Consider the following 18,158-nt stretch of genomic DNA (forward strand, 5'->3'; position numbering starts at 1 on the left):
TTCCAACTCAAAATATATGCAAATTGATTCATATGGTATTAAACTTCCATACTCATATGCATGTGTCTTCTCTGCCAGTGGCATGTCCTCTACATAATCTAATCTGAGAATGAAAGATGAGAAAGAGGTCATAGGTTGGTGTTAGAGAAAGGCTGTGGCAAAAGGCTACTGCATTGGGAGTCTGAAGATGATGCACTAACACTCTTCCCAAACTCCCAACATCAATCTTCATCAACCTATGCTTAATTAGCTTCCCTCATTTGTTTCAGAAATACATGGTACCTGCTTCGAGAACATATTTGGGAGAGGACCATGGAAACCCCACAAGAAGCCTTTTGTGGGCAGTGATGGTGGATCTCACAGGACAGGGACAAAAGAGTGTGTGGGGTAGTTTGTGTGTGTGTGTGGAGGTTCCTCTTTCTGAAAGGAAGAGTTCGGAGAGCCCACCACCCCATGAGTGCAATGTGGTGGTTTGATTGATCTTTGAGAGTCATGCTTGGAGGACCACCGAGGGACTTTTGTACTGCTGTCAGGGGGAGTTTTACTGTCTTGTTACTGCATCTTCCTCCGGTGGAGGAATGGCCACTTCTTGTCGCCACAGATCTCTCATTGGGAGCTCACCAGGGTTTGTGGGACTGATGGGGGGACTTCTTGCTGAAGAACTCTGCTCTTGCTGAGTGAGAATATGTACTCTTTGCCCTGTTACTGCATCATTTTGAGTGGAGGAATCATTGGGAGCTCACCTACCTCTCTCTCTCTCAAAGCTAACCATTCATTGTTTTTTCTCTCCCTTGTCGACAATGAAGTTATAGGAAGTAATTTTCCTCGGAACACAGTGCAGGTTGAGTTGGATGCTGGACTAGCATCACTGGCTATGGTTACAAATGAGTATAACTATGCATGTGTGACTATGTTTGATAATAGTTTGATCAATATATTTGTCCCATCTAATATATTAAATACATATTTAACCAGCATTTTGCAGGTTATATATATATATATATATATATATGGTGAAGTTACATTTTTTATAATCTAAATTTGGCAAAATCTAGGACAATCTATTATCTAAACTTCAATTATGTCAAAAAAGAGAGAAATCATTTTAATATTATATAATAAAAGTCTGTTATTTCTACACATGTAAATTCCAAAAACAACATATAAACCCTGCAAAATCTAGTATAACATCAAAAAATTCTTATCTACTAAGATAGTTTAGTCCACAATTCTTACACATACATTTGGATTATATTCTTTACCATGACTAATGTTTCTAAACATGTGTTATGTTCCTCTTGGTGTTGCAAAGAACTCCTTTAGCAAGTGCTATTATTCATGCTTGATGACAATTACAAACATATTCTGTGATCACAAGTTATATAAAACAGTGTTGCCATCACTTGGAAGCAAATAGAACCTTTATACCAAACATATTGGTTGCATTTTAAGGTCAAGTGCACCAAAACATGCAAGCTACTATAGAAGAATAGATTGGAACAAATATGTACTTGAGTCTGACACATGGTGTTCTAACAGAGGCACCACAATCAAGCTAGCAGATATCAAGAATATACATCTGGTTTGCTCTTCCAAACAACAACATATTATTGTCAATCCTTACAGTCCTTTTTATACTCACAAAACCATGCATCCAACTAAATGGCCACACCATCTACTGATTCAACTTCCACGGGGCATCATCACACATTGACTAGATCAGCATTGTGGCTCTTGTTGCTGCTCCGCTGTGTTGTTAACCTTGATCTCCAGTAGCCGCTCTACCGGCTGCCTGCATATCGGGCATCGGTTTGTCTGGAACCTGAGAACCTTTGCGCAGTTGCTGCACATGCACTGCAAAAAAGCCAACAAAGGAAAATTAGTTCATGCTAGCAAAATTAAGATTGTCCAAGATGGCATGCTTTACATTTTTTATGATTATAGTTAGCAAGGTCACAGTGGTTTCAGCTTCCTAGGCTTAATCCTTAAAATTCAGATATTACAAGCTGCCAGTGTTGTGATGGACGATAAGCATGCCAAACATGCAGCAGAATAACTTGAAGTGACTGATTCCCCGAGTGTAACATGAGCAGATACAGCAAAAAGTATAAACTTATGATGTGCTAACCTATAAGAAGTAATTAAAAGCCAACTTTTTATTAGCTACAGATATCTAATGCATCTTTATGAGATGGTTCAAATCCACAAGTAGAAAAGGTAAGTGGATTGAAATTTTTTCAGTAAAAATTTGGTGTGGTGCGAATCCAAAAACTTAGCTTCAGCTAAGTCAACTTGAATTTCAAAATGCATAAGCTACATAATGAAAACCAGCTCTCTGAATGGCATGAATGAAAACAATTCAAAAGTGGAGAGAAGAAATTAATTACGCAAATACCTTGGTTTACAACTCAAACTAATCAAATTTGAATGTCAAGATATTACAAAAATTTTGAATGCAATTTGATTTAATGTACCTTCACAGAAGCTTATTGGCAACATTCATGATATAGGGGTGGGAAATGCATATCAAAAGTTTAACAGATACAAAAGCAAGTACAAAAGTTTTCCTAGCTAACATGCTGATTTATATAGTTCACCTTCCCATTTGACCGAAACTACTTTTTAAATACCATGTACTACCATGGAGCAATGTTAAACGATAACAAATGAACCTAAGACCAAAAGGAAGCAGCAGGATGACTCTGATTTTTGCCATCAAAACATACACACAGAAGAAATAATGATTATGCTGCCAATATCCATGATATTGCAGAATTTAGAAGCATACAAGGTGAATTAAATTTTTACGACGGTCAAAGTCACCATTAACTATTAATGCATTCCTTTCTAACATGACTAACAACTAGCATCCAATCTCTCTATGAACCAAAATTACCTTCTGAACACTACTGTTGTTAGATTTCTGGAAAATGTTGGCTATAAAAACTAGCATAAACAAGGACTATTTACAGAGTGAAAACTTTGACTTACCATGTGTCTGCAAGGGAGGACAGTGGTATCACGTGGTTCCGAAAGACAAATCACACATTCTTTTCCTGGGTCATTCCCATCAGTGTCATTATCAACCGAGTTCCCTATGCCATAAATCTCCTGCAGTTCATACCTGGTTTGGTTCACCCACAAGATCTGCTTCACCACACGAACATTATACTCACAGTTCTCTTTCTTCTCAAACACAGCCTGGGTAATTTGTGAGTTCGGAATTTCTAATTTCTGGTTCTCACCAACTGGCCCTTGATTACTAGACAGAGAAGCTTCTGCTTTTACAGCAAGGGGATACATACCCAGTTCTCCCCCTTTCATCAACTCGGCCTCATCAAAAATTGAGAAGTCAATTCCTGTCCCAGATGGTTGCCTGAACCTCTGACCCAAACCTTCCTTGAAAGATACTGTGACCGGTGCAAGCAAGTCCTCCTTTGTTGCAGTCACGTCACAATCTGTACCTTCTTTTGCAAAGAAGAACACAGTGATGCTGTTTACAGAAATTTTATAAACAACACAATGTTTAGATAAACTATTCTAAGGTATCATTGCATATTAAAATAAGTTACAAATAGGAGATACAGTATGAAGTATAAAGAGGTCATGTACTAATAGCGGTATGTATTAGGTTATTATCTTTTAAATTGATCATTCCTGATCCAATAGCACAGGGTCAAAGATCCTATTCTATCTTCAACAAAAATCTAGGACAAGATGGAATCACCGGGAAAGTGGTGCTAGCGAGTCAATGTCATGGATCATATAGGACAGGACATGGCCTAAAGAATGTGGATCTGAAAGCAGGCATTGAAGTAAAACTAGAACCATGCAAGAGGAGTGTGAGAAGGAGTTCGACACTCCATAAGACACTCAAACCTGGCATTTGGTCCTCCATGAGCTCGGCCCCTTTTCCTTGACTTTTTCCAGAGGCCACATCAGCCTTGGACACTAGCATTGGTAGAGACAACAAGTGCTGAGATTCATGTACAATTGTATTCATTTTTTACCAAGAAATTCTTGTTTGACTGCTGTAAAATGTATCTCCATTTTCCTACAGAATGGTTAAATCTATTAATCTACTCACTCAAAGCTTAATGTTATGATTTAAGTTACAATGATACAGGTGATACTTATATATTTGCTTTTTTCTTTTGTCATGCTTATAGCGTGCCAGGTTATGTGGTGTCAGTGCAGCATAGAAACCAACATGAACTATTCAACGTACTGGCGTGCCATGTCAAGTCGCAACTTCTATCCTCATTCAAAAATCTGATATTAGCAAACTTGAGATTGAGAAATTCTAATATAAGGAGACTGAACTTTGTATTCATTTCCAAGATTCATAGAAGCTGAGATTTGTATGTTACACTTCCACATGTCAGTTAAGCGAGCTAGTAGCACACACATGAATATGCATACATCTAATGGTTTATATAGGTGTAGAATGGTATTCATGTTTTGAGGCAGCTCTTTATTGAGAGCATCAATAGGGAAGGAAGAGAGAGAAGTCCATTCTACATCAACTTCTGAACTTAAAAAAGAAGTTATTTATGAAAGAGAAAAGTCAATTCTAATGGAAAATTGGGAAGATTAGGTCATATTCACAATAAATATGATCCCATCTTGCTTGATTCTCAACTAAAAGCAGTTTATAGTTGACCGGACCATCCTTTGGTATATAGAAAATTACAGTTGAAGGCAAAGGAATTGCCTTCAACTGTAATTTTCTATATCCTTTGGTACGAGGAGAGGTAGAGTAAGATTTAAAAAAAAATTAATAGAATCTATAAATAAATATTTAAGTACTCTGAACTTAATTAAACATATGGCTTCTTACCGATCTCAATGACGGAAAAAGATTCATGTAATCAATCAAAAATAGTTATGATTTACGGTATTGTTGTTGTTGTTGCCGTTCTTGTAGTACAGTTGAAGACATTTTGTTTTCAGGAAATAGTGTTGAACGCATGTAATGAATTATTTATCATTAAGATTATCAGCAAGGTTAAAGCATGAAGAAAACTCTTGTCAGCTTTACAAGAATCTAAAACTATGTCATCTAACAGTACCTCACAACAAAGGAGAGGTTGCCAAAATACAATTCTTTTTTGAGCACGCCAAGTTCAACTCATATGGCCATACTTCGTTAGAAATGTTGGATTAATCTCACCAGCAAAGTCCAAAATTTTTTTTGAAGGATATGAAGAGAAGGGCGTCAAACATATATATATGTACGAGCAATTATTTTCTATAGGCACAAGAAAGGTGGAAAGGAGGAACACCACCTTCCTGCAACGGTGGCATCGAACGTGAAGGCCACAAGGAATCGACCAGCGTTCTGCTCATCGGGCTCGACCCTGAGAGTCTCCTTCTTGATATTAATGTCGTTCCTGATGGTGACGGCCTTCTGGTGCTCAACGTACGTAAGCGGAGGAGGAGGGGGGCCGTATGGCGGATACCTCCCGCCGCCCACCCACCCCGGGTGGTGGGTCGGATACTCTCCATTGGGCCCGACGCCTCCGCCGCCGCGGTGGTGGTGATCGAATGACGCAAAAGGGGGCACCGGCATCGCCGGTGGCGGCGGTGGATAGTACCCGTACTGGTAGTACTGAGGGGGGTTAGGGCCGGGGTACTGCGGCGGGTAAGGCGTCACGGCGGCGAACACGTAGCGGTTGGCGGACGCCTCCGGCGGCTGCTGCGGCTGCGGCGGTTGTGGAGCAGGCGAAGGGCCGAAAGGGAGCGGATGGTGGTGGTGATGATGGTGACGGCCGGAGTTCCTCCGCCGAACACTACCAACCCCGGCGCCGTCGCCGCCTCCGCCGTTGCCGCTGCTCCCGGCGTTCCCCATTGGGCAACGAAATACCGATCGGGATCAGCTTCTCGCCTCGGCAAAATCTGACGGCTTTCAGGGATCAAGGAGAAGAACAGTAAAATTATACAAAGATCCGTTCTTGCAGCGATTTGATATCCAATTTAGGCGATTCCTCACAATCCAAACGGGGGTGGGGGAAAGGAGGAAAGAAGAGGAGGAACGCCAGGATGGAAGCCAGCACAAAACTTTCCCAAATCCACAACATTTTTACAAATGGGTCCTAATAATTTCAGAAATTATCAAACAAAGCCCTTTCCCTTTCGGCTTCTAAAGGTTCTATGTGTGAGTCCCCTAGAAGATTATAATTTCCAAAGAGGTCCCTCTCTGGGCGGGGGCGGGCGTTACCGAGAGAGAGAGAGAGAGAGAGAGGGGCCTCCATGCAAGATTCCCGAAATGAGTAGCTGAGGGACGCGTCGTCCGGTGGAGCGGATGTCGAGGAGATGGAGCCCATGTATTTTGCAACAAAATGATGGTGTCTATGGTTTTGATGCAAAAAACATCTGCTTGGATTGATAGATTCGATGAAAGTTAAGAATATTCTATCTATTATTATTCCTAAATAATTATAATTTGATCCACTTGTTCGTCAACAATAAGAGCTCTGTCTGACTTCAAGTCAAAATCAGAATCATAAAATCTAACTCGCCAATACTAACATGAGATGAGCAATGATGTCGTCAGATTTTGATCATCAATCTGATTTAATCAAATTGATTTAAGAGAGAAAGAAGTTTTAGTATAGATTGTCACTTAAATGATAGAAAATGATCCTATTTTATATCTCCGATTCGAGCTTAAAAAATAATGTTGGTATCTTGTTTCATTTAATTCGAGAAAGAAAAACATCTATATCCAGTGATAGGGCATACACTAGCGACACACGCCGTCAGGTAGTGATCCACAGCCACATCATCATCGGGGGTCCTATAGAGCCAAGGTGATAGAACATGTCGGATTCAGATCGATGTCATGCGTGGTACACTGAGCGGTATGATGTTATCTCGAAAAGTCTGAGGTGGTGTCGCTCGCCGTTGACTCATAGGATATTATTTCGGAAAGCTCAGGACGATGTCGCAAGGTACATGGCCCCCTTGAAAGCCTGGGGCGATGCCATTTGGCACCGATTTGTGTGGGCATCCGACGCCTACATGGTAAGTACGAGTCAACCGCCCCAACGGTCGACGGTCATTAATCGATCGAGTACGATCGACTCTGTACGCATGTATAAAAACTCACCCCCTAGTAAGTGTAAAGGGGGGAAAAACTCGAAGACAGAAGGCTAACTTAATATTCGAAGGGGTTAGGTCGAGAAACCTCTCGATCTCGACCTGCGTGCAGGGATCCGACTATCACACGATGAGATGCCAGACACGGGAAGACCGACGTCCATCTTTGCTACCCGAACGTTAGACCGAACAACCTTGCGCATCTGAAGTCGAACCTAGCCGTGTATCATCTAATATCTTGCTTTCTCTATTCTCGTAAAAGATTGTATCGTAAGTTTATACGGTAAAACCCCTCAACTTTCAAATTAGTTGGGCCGATAGTTGTTGATGAAAAAATAAAAGATCTTAAATAGCTTAAGAGTTTAGAATGCTTCCAATAGAAACGTGTTGGAGAGGTTGCTTTTATATTATTGGTGTTGTAATCGTGGATTTAATAGAACTTTTTCTTTGAACGTCTTGTTAATGTGACATGTCTAAGTCGATGTTAACTTAATTCAGCATGACGAGTCCTAATGGATCAAATACAATTATTACATCATTAACCTTCCATTGTGTTTGGGGTTAAAGGTTAACCTGTTCTTATGCATAATGTCCATCTTGAGACCTCAATAATTATTTGTATATCTTAAATGGTGTCTCGATGCTTTCTTATTCTAAGTGAATCCACTATATGCAAAGGAATATATTGGTTGCATCCAAAACTTCTGGTGGACACGTCAAATATCTGGTGTCTTATATCGGGTGGACACATCACATGTAAATGGGTTAATTATATATTTTTATAATTTTAAAAATAAAATAAATTATCTTATTTATCTTAATATCGTTAATTATATTGAAGGAAAATATAACATATGACACTATGTGCTGGATTGACACAAAAGTAATAGACAAAAGAATAATTTTAATATTCCTTTTGTTTCTAATTATTTGATCAACAAAAAGATAATTTCGTGAAATCGAAAATGGAAGGAATGCTAAAATTTATTAACTTTTTGCTTATCACTTTCGTGTAGATGTAGTATATGGTATCTATTTTTCATCAATACAACTGATAATGTTAGAACAAATAAAATTATTTATTTCACTTTTAGAATTATAAAGATTTTAATATAATTTTTTAAATTATAAGAATCATAATACTAATAGGATCAAATATACAAGATAATATATAATTAGCCTTATACAACGAAATACTTTGATTCTTTTTCGATACTATTTATATTTTTTTATTATGGACGGATGCATCATAAAACACCTTAGTTACATCGAGTGCTTCAAGAATTTTTAGCTAGACAAACGTATAACATGCTGGGAGAGACTTTTGTGGCATCATGCATGTTAAACATATATGATCTAGTAACATATTTTTTTTTTATGTTAAGCATATAAATAAACACTTCGGTTTATTTATTTTTATGTTCTAAACAAATACACATAAATGGGTCACCTTGATCCAATTGAATACGTTAATTTTCTTTTTTTTATGTGGAAAGAGGCTACTAGTCGTGTTGAATACCTATATATATATATATATATATATATATATATATATATATATATATATATATATATATATATATATATATATATATATATATATATACTACCGTGGAGGGAATGGAATACTTTGGACACGTCATGCGCTCTAGAGGAGGAAACATCGGTCTTCGGCGCAATGGATGAAGTTAACGTTTGAGGCATATGTTGTCGCAAAGGAATACGTGGGTACAGTGCAACTATTGAAGAGCGACAGCAGATTTGGATAGGTTAGTTGGGTCATACCTAATATCCAAATCTAACTACTTTAGGTGACCAAAACAAAACCGCTCATACCTAATACCCTATTTTACTAGGAGGGCAAAAAGTATTTATATCTCATCTCTCTATAAGAGACAGAATTGTACGAGTTGACTAAAGTTCTTGCAAAACTTTGAGATTAAAAATTTCTTTCGTATGAGAATCCACAACATAATGCTTCCATACAAGCCCAAAGATCCAGACTGCGAGACAACCCAACTAATAGATCACATCATTTGTGATATGAAAATATTCAAGGATCAATCTGAACCAAGCATACTGTAAAATAAAATCCTGATGCATGATTAGCCGATAACTGACTCAGAAAACAATGAACAACAGGAGAATTTCTCACCTTCTGTCAACCAATACCATGGATCGCAGCTCACAGTTCGCAAAGCTGTGAAACAATAAGTGAACAATAGAAGAAGTCAGATTTTCCATCACAACTAAACACCGTAGCTTGTCCCAATAAAAATCTTAGCCCTTGATTAGAAGATACCAACAAAATGATTCCATTAACACTTACTGTTTGCCAATTTCCTCCTTAACAATAGGATGACAGTCGCCACCAAACATTTGTAAGGTATGAAACAAGAATCCACTATGGCTAACAATAGCAATCTCCTTCTCTTTACGTGTCCACAACCTGAAGTCAACGAGGAAAGTAAGTTGCATCTAGTTTCATTCTTTCCTCTGTTAAGAGACATTTTATGCTACAAGTCCATTTCTACCGCAACCAAGAACTTCGTTCAGATAAAGTTCAATTTTGTCAGGGAATATAACGGATGAAGATCTGAGACCTTGAGAGAGCACAGAATAATATACACCTCTGACAGTTTGACATCTTGAAGAGAATAAAGTTTTGCTAAGACAGGTTTCTAATAAACCAATTTATGTTATAACTACAAGGTCACTGTAAACTCAAAATGCTAAAGAATGCCATTTTTTATGGATATTACAGAACGACTCCATTTTTTTCACTATATTAACTTCTACAAAACACAATATCCTTTTTAGTTTTTCTTTTTCTTAATTAAGCTGTTCTTAAGAAGTGAAGATTGACCAGTAACAAGAAAATAATAATAATTTATCAATAAAGTATTGTCTCATCAAAACTTCAATATGGTTCAGCTTGTAAGCTTTTTGGTTTATGCCATGTTGGAAATTAAACAAAATACAATGAACATTTTATTGGAAGTTCCTTTGTTCCCCCAAAGTTAATTTATTCTTCGGTAAAATCTTAAAATACTACAGTTTGATGTGTGATTATAAACTAAAATGATCTGGATAATTTAAAATTAGCATCTTCATAAGAAAAAGAGACCTTAAAAATCAAAGTGAATAAAAGGTGATCATATGTCACAAGATAAACAAAGAGTCAGTATATCACTCTCCTAATGAATAGCTCTCAAGAAATGTAATATAACAACACAAATTCACATGTACAAAGCAAAGGAACAACTATTAACATGGAAATGTAAAGAATATTAATCTTGAGAAGATGATAAATAATAGTTTAAGATGGTATAGAAGAAGTGAAACCTATGTATACGGTCATTAGAAGAAGTGAAATGATTAATGTTAGTGGCAAGAAGAAAGGCAAAGAAAGACCTAAAAGGACCTTAATAAAATTATAAAAACTATAAATAAAAATTTCAATATTCTAAACTTAACTAAACATATGATTTTTTATATATCCTAATGACGACAAAAGATCCAAATAGCCGATCCTAAATTATTGAGACTTTCGTCTTTGTTGTTGTTGTTATTAATCTTTCACATCAATAGTAAAAGAAAATGTTCAAGATACAAGAATGGTAGAGAACTTCCATAAAAACAAATTTATAATTTATATATGAATGAACCATAATTAAAAAACATAAAAATAATTGGGCAACAATAAGTATGTAATTACAAGGGCAGGAAGAACAGAGGCAAAGGCGATCAGTAGATTAGTTCATTAAAATTGGTAATGATATTCAGAAGAAAAGAGGCAATTGAAACTTAAAATTAATCTTCTGTGTGGACAGAACCAAAAAATGACAGTCAATTGTTGTTCATGAAAACTTTTGAGCCCTAAATAATACCAGTTAATAAATTTCACTCCTCTAGCTGCAACCTCCTCATTGGCCTCTCTGATGTCTGCTTTCCACAAGATGTCTTCATCATTTTCTATCTGAAAAGAGAGCCCCAATTTAATATAATGTGCCAACAAAGATGAATTTCCACAAAACTTTATCCAATCATCAAATGAACCATCAACAGGATTAAGTACTTGCCAAAGAAAAATCAATAGCTGGAAAAAGCTGCCGATACTCGCTTATACTGCTCCTCTTATCACAAGGGTGAACTCCCTGCAATCAGTGTACATCTTCTACATAAGAAAGTCAACTATCAACTTTATTAAAGAATGACAGTTAATAGAACTCGATATATGTTTCATATAAATAAATTATTCATGTTATATATTAATATTCACTGAATGAGGACAGACTCCAAACTGGATCTTAACTTCATAATCAACAAGTAGACTCAACAAAGGGAACTATGATGAATTAGACAATAGAAGTACTCTTGTAAATTGAGCTTTCAAATGTAACGAATAAAAGACTGAATAAATCATCAACTCATAGAAAGGCAAGGCATACCAAGTGCTCTCGGCAATATTCAACTGCTATAAATGGTGGGCAGTTCAAACTGGAAATTGCGGGCCGTCGACTCTTCCCAGCATTTTCAACCATTAAGGCTGGTGTGTTATTTACATCGCTTTGGCTGTCACCTCCAAACACCCCAACCGCAGTTTGCATTGTCCTGCAATATATTTTTTGTCATTATAAGAGACTACAATGGAGCCACAATTTAACTACATTTTCCAGATGCACTGACAAAATATAAACTATGATACCGAAGAAAATGAAACTAACTACACCATAATCAACTCATCCTTGCAGAAACAAAAAGATGATTCAAAGATTTTAATTCATTCATATTCCTAACAGAGCATTTTGCTATTGGAATTTGTAATACTGTTGTGAATAACATTCATAATGAGTATCGATAATCCTTATGAAATTTTTAGTACGATAATTCATAATTAGTAAAGATAATTTGCAATCTCATTTCTAGTAAGAAATTTGGGCTCATCTCAACATCTCATTTCAAAATGTGTGCCTTACACTTGTCCCCTCATGAAAAAATTTAGTTCCTTTGGCATTGATAGGTTTCCCTGCCTATGTGGATCAATTCAACATCACATAACAATCCAATGTAACTAGAAAGAATGTGGATGATATTCTTAGAATGAGTTGATATTCTTATAAAGCAATAACAGTGGTAATAAACAAGGAGAATCACATAAAATTATAAACCAAAAGACAAACCAAACAATTTCCGTCAAACCTCTATATCTTCTCAATTTCAAATTGTATTGGCATAACCTTTGTAAAGCATGAAATGTGGAATTGACTTTCCATGACAGAAGTACTTTAGAAACACCAATCTATGAGTTCAAGAGGTTTGACGACTGAAAGAAATTCTCATACACTACATTGGTTCATGCCAATAAACAGTAGAAAAGTCCTCGTTAGCTATATGTACATTTATAAATCGATCTATGCCAACACATTGTATGCAACTATGCATCATATACACCGAACCCATGGCAAAATTTCATGATATTGTATAACAGTTTCTTCATTGATGTTCTAAAGAATCCGAATGCTTCAACATGATAGGGTGTCCCCTTCATAATACTTGTAGATATAAATTGTACTAAGCCCAATAATTCTACCAATATTTTCAGCACATAAAGAAGTGAAATATGAGGACTAAACATGTCCTCCTTGTACATCTTGGTTCTTAAAGTGCAGTAGGAATTTACAAATGAAAAAAGGGACAATATTTCATATTTCATATCAATAAAATACTTATGTCAAGACATGTACCTTAACAAAGGAGATGTAATAACCAATTCAATTTTCTTAGATAGGCCACAAGCTTTAATGTGTTTACGGAGACTATCAACCTGGAAAAAATAGTGTAAATCATTGTGAATCAGTTTCAATACTTGGAGATAAGACTGCATATATTGACTGTACCCAGACCCTGCATTGGTGGAGCCTTGGTACGCCCCTTTTTTTTATTGTGGAATCAGTTTTACAATAACATGCAGAATATGCATAGGTTAGAATCAGAACAAAGATGTCTGAATAAGTTGAACAGGCATCTAAGTTACCATACACAAAATTGCTAAACATAAACCAAACAATGGGATTACTTTTCCAAATAATGCTCAACCATCTTTTATGTTGGTTTGGATAGATTTTGTATTTACAACTTTTTCCTGGCCTCTCACAACGTATTCAAGCCACATTCCAGTCATATATCAATCTCTACCACATTTACATCCATGAATGAAATCATGCAGTGATCTAACACCCTATAGCCGCAATTCTAATTTCCCCATATGGTTCAAGACCCTCCAAATTGCATTTCACACCCATTCCTCACATTATTAAGTAAATGTTGCATTATCTTTCTTTGGTGGAATTATTCATTTCTTGCCACATCTTAAACATTCTTCCAAAGTTCAAACTTTGCCATGACATGTACCAAGTCCAATACTGCTTTGTGTCTTGGAATCTGTGGCCTAAATGTACCTCCCTATTAGCATCCACTCAAGTTCATATACACCACACAATTTTATTTCTTCTCCACGTGGGGCCATTTTGGGATATCACAATCTCCACGATTTGAATCATTAATGTTAGCCATGTGCAACTGAATATTCCACTAGCTATTGAAGAATTTGTAGGGCATGACAAGAAGACTGCTACTGTTGCAATCCATGGTACCCTATTGCTTGATAAGGTATCACTCGCACTGAATCATTAATGTTTTTAAAGCATCAGAAGTGACCTTGCATATTCCACTAGTTTCGATCCTCTCATAGCCTTTCAATTTCAAAGGTACAAGTCTGTACTTTTATCTCTTTTCAATACGTATCACAACCCAAGTAGTTCATCTCTCACCAGTTTGGTTATTTTACAGCATTACATGTAGGGTGGTAATTCATGACCCGACAAGTCAATGCAACAAAAGCCGACATGGCATTAGTAGGTTTGTGTTTGGTTTATATGTTTGGGGTCATAAAATGGTTGACAACCCAATTATTAAATGAATTGGATTTGAATTTAAAGAATTGACATGATTGACCCAAACAGATTTAATTAATAATTATGTCAAAATTGTTAAACAGTCTTTACAGCTTAGTGTGTCAAATAAATGTATGGCTCTTATAAATAGGTCAAGTTGTGTCATTATCAAATTTGTAAAGTATGTGTTGAGTTTGGATCATATAAGCATTCCAAATCTTGTTGAAAATATATATACAAATATGAAGAATTGAAAAAATGAGATCTCAACTAGAGGTAGGAAATGGCCAGATTAGGTTGAGTTCACTTGATGCTAATCCGAGCCTAACCTGACCTGCCAATAAGCCAAATATTCTTGATCCAGATTTAAAACATATAACTAGCATATAGGGTTAAACCATACTATCAAGGTAACATATGCCTGACCAAAATTTAACCCATCCCATCCCACCAGTGGTTAATAACTGTTGACCCAGACCAAAGACATGAACCCAATGGGTCATCTTAAATGGGTATGGTCTAGGTCAATTTGCACTTACCCAAAGGGTTTAAGTTAAGAATCCATTCATAATCTCACCAAATATTGACAAAAGATAGATTTGTCATTTTTTTCTTAGGAAATCACTCTTAATGTGTGGAAATTGATTATAGAGTTCTAGTCATCTTTTTCTTGGTCCAATGGCATCATCAAATGCAAGGCACACTAACATTGGCAACAGAATAACTTCAATGTGTAATTTCAGTGTCAGGACCACAAGTATCCTGAACATTTTGCAAACTAGTCCTATGTTATTCCTTGTGTTAAACTGTGTCAAACCTTTTAACACCGCCAAACCTAGCCAGGTGTTATAGCAGTTCGTCTCTACTAATCTGCAACATGAGTGGCTGTTAGAGATGGCATTGTGTTAGGTACTAATGAATTTCACCAGAAACTGACTATCTAGTAACCTAGGCCCCTGAAGTCAAATCCAAACCCGATTTGGTTACGTACTTTCTACCCAAACTCATTTAAAAGGTAATTGAATCCAATTTGAGCTTGATCAGATGGACCCAGTCACCTAAGTACCCAAAAAGCTCAACCATTGTCATCCCCACCTCATATTAAGAAAGACAATGTAGGGTGCCCAAACATAAACCCAAATCTGACTATCTAGGCACTTGAGCCACAGAGAGAGCCTGGACCCATCTCTGAATCAAGTGCCTACTTTCCTACTTTCACCCATCCCAAACTAGACTAAAGGGTACCCACCAAAAGAAGTTACAGAAATTTATCAATAGAATATACCATAGAGAGCTGCAGATATTATCATGAGAGCATAAAATAAAGCTTTCGTCTCAATTCATATTTAGTTGCAAGAATCTACATTTGTGAAACTGCTGGAACTTACACATAAATGCTGCATTAACATCAAGAAAACTGCAAGTGATTAACAGCTTTTATCAGTAATATATTTTTCACACAATTTTCCGCAAGCAGTAATGTCAAGATACCATTTTGTATCTCATAAATTATTTGTTAAATCAAATAGGGTATATTAATTGCAGAAGCCCACATCAAATGCACACACAAAAATTATGACAAAAAAAGCTGTGCACCAGTGCACCAAAAATTCTTTGACTTCGTATTGGAATCAATAAGAGATAGACTACTCAAACAAGTGATGTGCAGGAAATAAAGAGAAACAGTGTATTTGCTCTAATTGTGATATAATAAAACCAAAAAAACATCGACTGCACCTGATCCCATCCCAATGGAGTAAGATGTGCATCAAAAAGTTCTGGAGATAAGTATGCTTTGTAGTCCTTCTCGCCTTCCACATTATGAATGCCCTGTGCATGCCTAACCTACACACAAATTTTGGATATTATAGATTAAACTTTCAGGCCTGAGAGTTTGCTTTGAAACAAGAGATTTATGGATAAAATATTTAGTTATAACAAACCACGTGCACAGTTTTGCAACGCTGCAAAGGAAACAAGCTTGAACCAGTGACATCATCCATCTCTGCAGCCAAATTGAGAAACTTGAAACAAATTCAGGGAAAAAAAACATGAGCAACATGTCTCATGTTATATCATATGGAATCTTCACGAATTACGAATTTCATGAAAGTCATGTAAGACAAAGTTCCTATCACCATAGGTTCATATTGGCCATTCCGATCATAATTGGTTTATTCCTTTTACCGACATATTTTGAAAAAATGCTCTGAAGATACTAACATAAATAGAAGTAGAAGTTCGGTTCCAACAACCAGGCATATCAAATAGATTCCTTCCCACCGACATGTAAGAAAATGTGCAAGTGAAATAGGGTGGTGAAAGATTAGCATTTTTCCGTGTAGTTGGCATGGGATGTCGGACAATTTAAATTTAATATGGCAAGTAGCATGTAGTTTGACCCTTGCTACCTTAAATAGGCACAACGTCTACTCACTTCCCATTGTAGACCCTGTACCTTGCTCTCATCTACAAGCACGCATGCGTTACCAGTGATCGAAGCCAAGCCTGACATCCCTAATGACCTTTTTCAAGATTCAGGTCTGCCTTAGTCGTCATTCAAGATTTCACGTAGATATGTGCAAATCTTGAAAAAGAAACAGATCAAGATCTAAAAGTGATGTACACAAAATCGTCCAACAGACCGATCTAACAGCACGCAATTAGCGGATTGCCCTAACGCACAACTACAAGATTCCCAATTCGGGCCAGTTAAAGAAACGCAAATTCAAGAAGCGCAATCGCAAAGAAGTAAACAGGCAAGCAAGCAAAGAGGCATAAAGAACACGAGACCAGGAAGGAGGGCGTCTTAGTTTACCTGACAAGCCGGATGTGCAGCGGACGGGAGCCGAAGCGGCAAGCCGGCGTGGCCAAGACAAGGAAGGGGAAGGAGGCGGCGGGCGACGAAGAAATGGTGGGAGGGAGGTAATCGGAAGATGGGTTTTGCGGCGGTGATAGCAGCGATGGTTGGTTGTGGCGATGAAGACAGAGGAGGACGATGAGGGCGAGGCGAAGACGGAATGGGTCATATCCAAGTGCGGGCTTCAATTCGTGCGGTTTGGGGCGAGACGGGGGGAATCGTGCCCCACTTTTCAGGGAACTCGCATCGATGCATCCACGTAGGACAAAAACAAACAAAAGCGCCTGCCCAACAGAAACACCACGTGCAAATGCGTGCAGACCGCACACACTGCTTAACGTGGGCCCATCACTAGGTTATTCACGTGGCTAGTAGACAGTGGACACGTAAAAAGAAAACAGCAAAAGAAAAACAAACAGAAAACCCCTTTCCTACGTGAAAACAAATGGCGTGAAGAGTAAGTAACACCGCGGCTCTGCTTCGGGCCCCACCAATGACGCCATTCATGTGGCTGGTAGACATCGGGCACGTAAACTGAAAAAAAAATAAAAATAAAAAATCATGAGCGAATTTCCAGAAAAAGTCTTACGCTTGAAAATTTTCAGCATGACATTTTAATTTTAATTTTTTTCATAAAACATCCTTAAACTAATGAAAAGATTATTTTATCCGTATCAAGGTTTGACGTACCGAAACGTATCATTCGGTATAATCGATACGTATCGATTTGATAGAGGATCGATATATATGATACATTGATACAGTTTCGTATATTATGTGTCGGTACATTCGATACATTTCAATATGTACCGTACAGATAGCTGATCATAGTATACTGATACAAACCAATATGCCTCTATCTTTGTTAAACCCATCGTCTTTTCTTTCTCCCTACACTATGTTTGTCACCATCTTTGCATTCTCATCAAACCCAGGAGCGTTGTGGGCACCTTCGCATTCTCATCAAACCCAGGAGCGTTGTGGGCACGAGTGTGAGTATCTCATGTCAGCCCTAGCCACCCTCCTCAACCCCAAGAGTGTCGCATACATAAAGGGGGGCAATCGATAAGACCAACTTGCACTTACAAGCACAAGTGTGACCGATGAAATCAACCCTTGCACAAATGGAGTTTGACCAACGGGGCCAACCTACACACAAAAGCATGGGCAACCAAGCAAGAGAGGCCAGCCCACGTGTGAAAAAATACTATTTTGATAAGAAAATAAAATACTATATGAAA

The 18,158-nt window shown here is 37.4% G+C and overlaps 2 protein-coding genes across 2 annotated transcripts; both read right to left on the reverse strand.

The window, feature by feature from the left end:
* Positions 1–1,458: 1,458 nt before the first annotated feature.
* On the reverse strand, positions 1,459–6,042 carry LOC103975729 (probable E3 ubiquitin-protein ligase LUL2). The gene is made up of 3 exons (XM_009390788.3): positions 5,289–6,042; positions 2,992–3,493; positions 1,459–1,854 (listed from the first exon to the last, which is right to left on the reverse strand). Exons 1-3 carry the CDS (start codon positions 5,849–5,851, stop codon positions 1,720–1,722), a joined length of 1,200 nt encoding a protein of 399 aa, XP_009389063.2. The 5' UTR covers positions 5,852–6,042; the 3' UTR covers positions 1,459–1,719.
* Positions 6,043–9,011: 2,969 nt separating this feature from the next.
* Positions 9,012–17,140, reverse strand: LOC103975728 (phosphoglycerate mutase-like protein 1). The gene is made up of 10 exons (XM_009390786.3): positions 16,876–17,140; positions 16,001–16,062; positions 15,795–15,902; positions 12,849–12,928; positions 11,553–11,715; positions 11,184–11,258; positions 10,992–11,080; positions 9,431–9,550; positions 9,257–9,301; positions 9,012–9,180 (listed from the first exon to the last, which is right to left on the reverse strand). Exons 1-10 carry the CDS (start codon positions 17,084–17,086, stop codon positions 9,162–9,164), a joined length of 972 nt encoding a protein of 323 aa, XP_009389061.2. The 5' UTR covers positions 17,087–17,140; the 3' UTR covers positions 9,012–9,161.
* Between the last annotated feature and the right edge of the window lie 1,018 nt (positions 17,141–18,158).

The sequence above is a fragment of the Musa acuminata genome, chromosome BXJ1-2 (assembly GCF_036884655.1).
Source record: "Musa acuminata AAA Group cultivar baxijiao chromosome BXJ1-2, Cavendish_Baxijiao_AAA, whole genome shotgun sequence".
NCBI classification, from domain to species: Eukaryota; Viridiplantae; Streptophyta; class Magnoliopsida; order Zingiberales; family Musaceae; genus Musa; species Musa acuminata.

What these genes read in the sequence shown, in the direction of transcription:
- LOC103975729 (XM_009390788.3), bottom strand. Translation starts at nt 5,851, where the DNA reads ATGGGGAACGCCGGGAGCAGCGGCAACGGCGGAGGCGGCGACGGCGCC. An exon ending in GATGCCACCGTTGCAGGAAG is followed by an intron (nt 3,494 to 5,288) that starts GTGGTGTTCCTC and finishes TTCTGTAAACAG; the next exon opens with CATCACTGTGTTCTTCTTTG. An exon ending in TCCTCCCTTGCAGACACATG is followed by an intron (nt 1,855 to 2,991) that starts GTAAGTCAAAGT and finishes GCTTTTTTGCAG; the next exon opens with TGCATGTGCAGCAACTGCGC.
- LOC103975728 (XM_009390786.3), bottom strand. Translation starts at nt 17,086, where the DNA reads ATGACCCATTCCGTCTTCGCCTCGCCCTCATCGTCCTCCTCTGTCTTC. An exon ending in GTTGCAAAACTGTGCACGTG is followed by an intron (nt 15,903 to 16,000) that starts GTTTGTTATAAC and finishes ATTTGTGTGTAG; the next exon opens with GTTAGGCATGCACAGGGCAT. An exon ending in ATTACATCTCCTTTGTTAAG is followed by an intron (nt 11,716 to 12,848) that starts GTACATGTCTTG and finishes AATATATTGCAG; the next exon opens with GACAATGCAAACTGCGGTTG.